The sequence below is a fragment of the Penaeus japonicus genome, unplaced genomic scaffold (assembly GCF_977035675.1).
Source record: "Penaeus japonicus unplaced genomic scaffold, GWHDUDI00000001_assembly GWHDUDI00000016, whole genome shotgun sequence".
NCBI classification, from domain to species: Eukaryota; Metazoa; Arthropoda; class Malacostraca; order Decapoda; family Penaeidae; genus Penaeus; species Penaeus japonicus.
Window position 1 is genome coordinate 35,966,869 of NW_028234418.1, and position 7,500 is coordinate 35,974,368.

A 7,500-nucleotide genomic window follows, 5' to 3' on the forward strand; every position below is an offset into this window, starting at 1 on the left:
AGCTACGACAATGTAAGTATTCCTGTGTAATCCAATTTGTAAAGTGTAAAGGTAATATACACAATATCTCCTCGTTACTGTTTCAGATGGAAAATGTTCTCGATACATTTGCCCGTGTTACTATCATGCCCACTTCTAAATTAAATCCTTTCTGAAATCCTGAAATCCTTTCTAATCTTCACATATTAAGTATTTGTTGTGCAATCTTATTTGATTTCTAGTCCAAATATAAGTTGTGCCATATATATATATATATATATATATACACAGTATCAATTCTACTGATAACCCATCTATTTTTGTCTCTTGTTTTCGAAAACTATTTGAAATGACTTCGGAAGACGGTTATACATCAAGGACGCCATTTTATTTATTTACATATGACGTCACGCTTGAGCTTTGCACGGTCGCCAGGGGCTTGCTTAAAATCAAGCGCTTGTGACGTCACGAAGGCTACGCTCAAGATTTGACACATTTTAAAAACAGGATAGTCGCGCCAGACTTAAGCCCGGCTCAAAATTCGGCACGACAAAATGCGGCTTAAATGACACTCAAAACACACTTACAAATAGAAAAAAAAAGAGATAGGAGACAACCCCAGAAGAAGACCCCACGCATCACAAATATCCAGTAACTTGATTTTTTCACGGCATTCCTCACACCTGGCAGATTCTGTGGCAGTAACCTGAATGACGTAGCAGAGAGCACCGCATTCAACGGGCCGAAGACCTTTAGCCTCACCTTCACGTCGTCCTCAGCTGACGGAGGCAAAACGGCGGCTGGCTTCAGCTACCATATTCAAGGTTTACCGCCGTAGTATTATGTGTCTTTGAATTGCTCTTTGTTCTTTGCCTTTCCACAAGTCGGTTGGAGATGTTGTGTTAGATTAGGTTACGTTCAGACTTCCGACTAACTCGAACATTAGTCAAAGGGAAATTTCCAACATATTTCATGATTTATGTAAGATTTAAATATCTTGAATTAAAATCGCAAGATTAGAAGACTGTTACAAAACACCAATTCAAAGCATAACAATCTTAATTACTACACCGAAGCTTATGATGAAAATAGATAAAAAGTGTTGATTATTTACCTCGGTGATATTTGTTGTATCATGTAAATATATGCATGAGTCATAATGCTAATGAATTAACATATTAACATATACTTTTACAATGTCGTTCACACAGGCTACGATTTGATGGGCAAATAGAATCATCTTTAGTCAGATATCAAGGTAAGTCCATATAGAAAATGTCTACAGTGTTTCTTCGTGATAAATATCAATAGGACTCATTATCGACTATACACTCATATCTTATTTGCCATCTGTATCATGTAAAAATAAATGATAGATAAAAAAAACGATAGGGGGATGTTGCCATAATACACTACTCTTAACTATACGTTGTTCTCGTCTGTTATTTTGGGATGCGATCTGATTCCATAACTTTGCGGTTACAGTAAGGAATACTTTGGGTTTCTATGGACAATTTCAAGTTTAAAACCAGTTTCGCTTTGCCATTTCTCAAAAGGATCACCAAACGGTGGCATTAACAACATTAACAATATCACTAGATATCTCACAATACACCACTCATTTTTCGAAATTCATTTGCCATAAACAAACTTGCTGGCTTATTCAGTTCTGCATTTATTGCCTCAAAATTATACTAAAAGGCTACGAACTGCTTTCATTATTATGGAAACGATATTATCTTGTGTGCTGAAAGACCCATTCTAACATCTTCCATAACTCGATACAGTCACACACCGAATTAGTTCAAAATGTCTCTGTTACGGGTCTTTAAGAATGTCATATGTATTCAAAATGGCCTCGGAAACAGACACACCACCCATTACAGCATGTTACTCATATCATTTATCACTTCTTGACTTGATACCTTCGTACGTGGCAACAATTTTTTTCGGTCACAGTCGCATTCCCCTTCGATATTTTTAATAATTTGCTTTGGTTTCAGCACATAATAGAGCATACGTCTCCTACGATATAAAGCATGTCTCTTCTTTAAGTCATTTGTCTAGCACACTATTTATCATACCTTTGCACATTACTATTATTTTATATTTTTCTTATTTACTCTGTTTAAATTTGATTTTCGTTTCAGGATCTCCACGTCGCTACATCTATATGTGAAGCATGAACTACGAGATTATGTAGAATGTCTACTTGTAAGACTGCAGATCATATAGAGGATTTGGAAGATTATACACTAGCAACGTGAAGCAAGATATCTATGATGCATAAAACAAATTTTATTAAAAATAATCTTCTACATTTCTTTGTTTTTTTTCCCTATATGCCCAGAAGCTAAACCAAGTAAGTGATCAGATCAGACCTCCAGCTGCCGGAACCACACACACACACACACAATCACACACACACACACACACACACAATCACACACACACAGACACACAATCACACCCACACACAGACACAATCACACACACACACACAGACACAATCACACACACACACAGATACACAATCACACCCACACACACACACAATCACACACACACACACAATCACACCCACACACACACACACAATCACACACAATCACACCCACGCACACACACACACACAATCACACACACATATACATACATATATACATACATATACGTGTGTAATTATACTATCTATCCATATCCATAATCAAATGAAATGGTAATTCCAATGAATACAGGACTGGGCACACTGATTACAGTTATAAAATCTAACCTTTTCCACTTCAACCTTCATATACTATTTTCGTTAATCCATAAGGGGAAGACATACAACATGTAACTTGCGTGTCGTCTGCTAATATACAACATGTGTAATTAACAAGTCAGTAGTTAAAATGGGGTCTTTTACCGAAGACTTTTGTATCAAATAATTCTAATTTTTTTAGTAGATTTATCAATATCAGTGGTAATAGCAGTCATGTAGATGATAAAATGTCACTAATATGTCAATAATAACGATGATAATAATAACAACAGCGATGATAGTAATTTTCATATCAATAATCACGATTACATAACCACAACTAATACCATCAATGATAAAAGACACAGATAACAATAACACTGTTACCGTGCCCTCATATTAATAAAGATATCAATCAGAAAATAATGATGATGCTGATGTGGTAAGATGAATACTAATGATAAGAATTATAAAAAAAAAAAAACGATTTTAATGATATTTATTTTAGTTATGATGATGAGAAAATAATGATGATGCTGATGATGTGATAAGATGGATACTGATGATGAGAATAATGAAAAAATAAATTAAAACAATGAGGTGAACAATAATTACGATATTGAGGATAATTCTTTTAGTTATGATGATGATGGTGATGTTAATAACAGTAATATTACTACTAATTGAGTTCATTATGAGAAGAAGGATAACAGAAAAGATGGTATTAATGACGCTGATGATGATGATAATATTGATATGGTAATAATGATAATGATACTAATATTAATGACAATAGTAACAATGGCAGTACTTCTACTACTACGACAACAAATGATGATAATGATAAAGATAATAGCAATGATAATAATGATGATAATAGTAATGATGATGTTGATAATAATAATAATGATTATAATAGTGATGTTAATAATAATAATAATAATAATGTTAACAATGCTACTGCTAATACTAATGATGCTGCTGATACTGATGAGAATGATGACGATGATGATGACTATGACTATGATAATAATGATAACAGTAATTATCATGATGATGATGATGATGATGATAATAATGATAATAATAATGAAGATAATAATGATTATATCAATAATAGTAATGATAATAATTAAAATAGTAATGATAATGATAAGAATGAAAAAAAAGATAATAATGATAACAATTAAAATGGTGATGATAATGATAAGAATGAAAAAATGATAATAATGATAATCATGATATAGTCCTTACACACAAACGAAGTGTTGAATACCTAAGTCTACCCTAAAAAGAACAGAATTTCCTCGTTTTCTGTGACACGTCGTTTGTTTACATGTCACTCCCAAGACTCAGCTGAGAGGATGATGGTGGACTCTTATTGAAAAAAAAGGTATTATGGGATAATTTGCGGGTATTTTCATGTTTCTTTTGAGTGTGTGTGACTTCATGATATTCCTGATATGTATCCAAGCTGTTATTAAGCGGTGATGCAGTGCAACAAGTAATTCAGAGTGTTGACTTTCATTTTTTTTTCTTTTTATTGCATACGAGAATATGTATTTACGATTTGATTCATTACAAATTTCATATTATAATCGTGATTTCTTGACTCTAGGCAAGAATGCAACCTCAGCTGACAGGGACCCTTAAACTGTAGACTTTTAAACGTAAAAGTAACATTTTGTATTATTTTGTATTATTCTTTAAAATAGGGCAAAGTCTTAAAGTCTTCGGTTATTACAACACGACTCTCACTGTCAAGAATCATAACTTGTGATGTGCCGGATGTGATGAAAATGATTCTGATGTCCATATTTGAGGCAAATCTTTTAGTTTTTCGAGTTATCTCCCCCCCCCCCTCACTGAAAAACCTGGATACTTTATTTTCAATTTGCTTTGGAAATGTCTAATATGAAACATACCATATCTTTTATCAAATTATTTTTCTTGAAAGCTCATTTTCAGTAACTAATACCACATCAAATATAGAAGCTAAGCTCTCTCTAGTAATTGATGTATTTCAAAGTTATTGGGCAATAAGAGTTGTACTTTGCAATTAAATAGACGTTATTTAGGCTTATAGAATAAGTAGCTTATATATGTGGCAGTTCTTTTTACTGTTTCATCTGTAATAGAATGTTCAGCTCCTCTCTGTTAATTATTAGACTTGTAAATATACCATTCAGAAAAGATATGCCAGATTGAGCACACTGACTTATGTATAGCATCTTTTTATTCCTTTTTTGTGTATGTTTATTTGCTTTTTCAAATATATACAAAATCAAGATAGGTTTATAATTCTCCATTATCTCCAAAACTTTTCCAGTGCATAATTAACATTTCTATTACTGCATGTAATTTAATTTTAACATTAGTTGCACAGTGGCTTTTCTGCTAACTTGCATTTATATATTTACCTCTAAATCTTGTTGATAGTCAGTTTAATGGTAGGAAATTGTTTATTGCAATAAATCCCAGTATTATTTCTAGAATTATCTCCTGCTGTCTACTACAGTATTCAAAGCTTATATAATAATATCTCATAATTTAGGATATTTTCCTTATGTCTTTGCATCCTATTGCTCTCAGAATGAAGGAAATAAATACATGATTGTATAAACCAGACACACTTAGAATTATTCATCCTGTATATGAAATTTTATTTTTCTTTCTCACTTAAACCACTCATGACAGGGGCATTCCAGCCTTGCATGTCACAATGCCGGGGCTCTCGAACGCATAGGCCTAAATCAGTTAAATAAACGACGCCGTATGACGTCACCCAGCGAACAGGCCTTGAATGTGCGGTACCCGTGGTGTACCACTCGTCCAGAGAAGGTTAATGCTCGATTTCTCAGCCTTTGCTCTCCTTGTAACATTCTCTTTCAATTACAGAACGATACTTGATGTAAACCTGGAAAACTATACAGCTGCAGGCAGTGGGCAGGAGAACTTCAGGCCTTTTTTGAACACCTAAGTGGAGTCCCCGGCCTGCAGGTATGGGAAGAGTAGTATGCATTTCAGCTTGCATGTCGCAAATTACAGGGACATTGTAATCATGCTCATCCTCGTTTTACTCCTCCCCAAAATATTGATAGAAGTTATCATTTCTGGTACTTCGATATATGCAAGCATTTTGGATGTGCAAAAACCCTTATATGCTTGTCTGTGTTTAAATGTGTGTATATATATATATATATATATATATATATATATATATATATATATATATATATATATATATATATATACATAAATATTTGTTGTTGTTTTTCTGTAGAAGTGACATGCATCAGTGAAAACTAAAAGCTAAATGCAAATCAAACTTATCAGACAATTATTGATATTCTCCACAACCCTTTTACTCCACCTAGTCAATATCCATACTTTTCATATGTGACTAATTGTACGTATTGAAATATTATGAATACCAGCATGCACACACACACACACACACACACACACACACACACACACACACACACACACACACACACACACACACACACACACACACACACACACACACACACACACACACAACACACACACACACACACACACACACACACACACACACACACACACACCACACACACACACACACACACACACACACACACACACACACACACACACACACACACACACACACACACACACACACACACACACACACACACACACACACACACACACACACACACACACACACACACACACACACACACACACACACACAAAGAAAGATGCTTTGTACATTGAAAAGAAAAGAGGAATCAATGTATATCTTATTTTCTTATTAATTCCAGTGTTCGTAAGGTATCCATTAATGGGGTAAGAAGGCCTATGGTAATTTGTGTTCAGGAGATCTTCCAACCCACACAAAATGCCTACAGCTGGTGCTATGACCCTGATGTTCATCGGGGTTGTACTCTTTGCCAGCATACTCTTCATTACGTGCTTTAAGCGGCAGGTCGGGCGTATTAAGGAGCGTTCAAGACGTGATCCTCACATTCCAGGTTCTGAGGCGAAAAGAGTAAGGGATTACTTCTTTCATCAGAGTTCATCAGTACTATAAAATTGTTGAAATAATGTTGTGACTGAGTACCAGAGTGACTGAGTGACAGACGGACGGACGGACGGACAGACGGATAGATGATGATATACATAGATCCAGACATAGACACATTTTATGTAGAACCTAGTTGTATATATTTGTATATGAATTTATATCAATATATGGATAAACGTATGTGTATATGTATATGTTTATATTTATATGTATATATGTTTATATGTATATATGTTTATATATACATAGATGTATATATTTTTTACATGTGTATGTATATGGTTATGGATATGTACATGTGTATGGATATGTATATGTATATGTATATGTATATGTATATGTATATGTATTTGTTTATGTATGTGTTTATATGTATTTATGTATATATATGTATATATATATGTATATATATGTATATATATGTCTATATATATGTATATATATACATATATATATGTATATATATACATATATATATATACATACATACATACATACATACATATAGATATACTTATATATACATATATATATACATATACATATATATATATATATATATATATATATATATATATATATATATATATATATATATATATATATTTATATATATATATATATATATATATATATATATATATATATATATACATATATATATATATATATATATATATATGTGTATATATATATATAT

The 7,500-nt window shown here is 32.8% G+C and overlaps 2 protein-coding genes across 3 annotated transcripts in view; both read left to right on the forward strand.

The window, feature by feature from the left end:
* The window catches only part of LOC122263761 (uncharacterized), a 10,089-nt gene extending 7,790 nt beyond the window's left edge, over positions 1 to 2,299 (forward strand). For both annotated transcript variants that reach the window (XM_086545510.1, XM_086545508.1), the window contains exons 5-8: positions 1 to 12; positions 670 to 803; positions 1,191 to 1,237; positions 2,130 to 2,299. The exon at positions 1 to 12 is cut by the window's left edge and continues 113 nt beyond it. In XM_086545510.1, the coding sequence (XP_086401636.1) occupies positions 1 to 12; positions 670 to 803; positions 1,191 to 1,213 (169 nt within the window). In that variant the 3' untranslated portion in view covers positions 1,214 to 1,237; positions 2,130 to 2,299. The remainder of the gene's footprint in view (positions 13 to 669; positions 804 to 1,190; positions 1,238 to 2,129) is intronic.
* Positions 2,300 to 3,977: 1,678 nt separating this feature from the next.
* LOC122263757 (lipid transport auxiliary protein 1) overlaps positions 3,978 to 7,500 on the forward strand; it is a 5,867-nt gene continuing 2,344 nt past the window's right edge. The window contains exons 1-3 of the mRNA XM_086545511.1: positions 3,978 to 4,115; positions 5,621 to 5,722; positions 6,538 to 6,764. Coding sequence (XP_086401637.1) covers positions 6,615 to 6,764 — 150 coding nt within the window. The 5' untranslated portion in view covers positions 3,978 to 4,115; positions 5,621 to 5,722; positions 6,538 to 6,614. The remainder of the gene's footprint in view (positions 4,116 to 5,620; positions 5,723 to 6,537; positions 6,765 to 7,500) is intronic.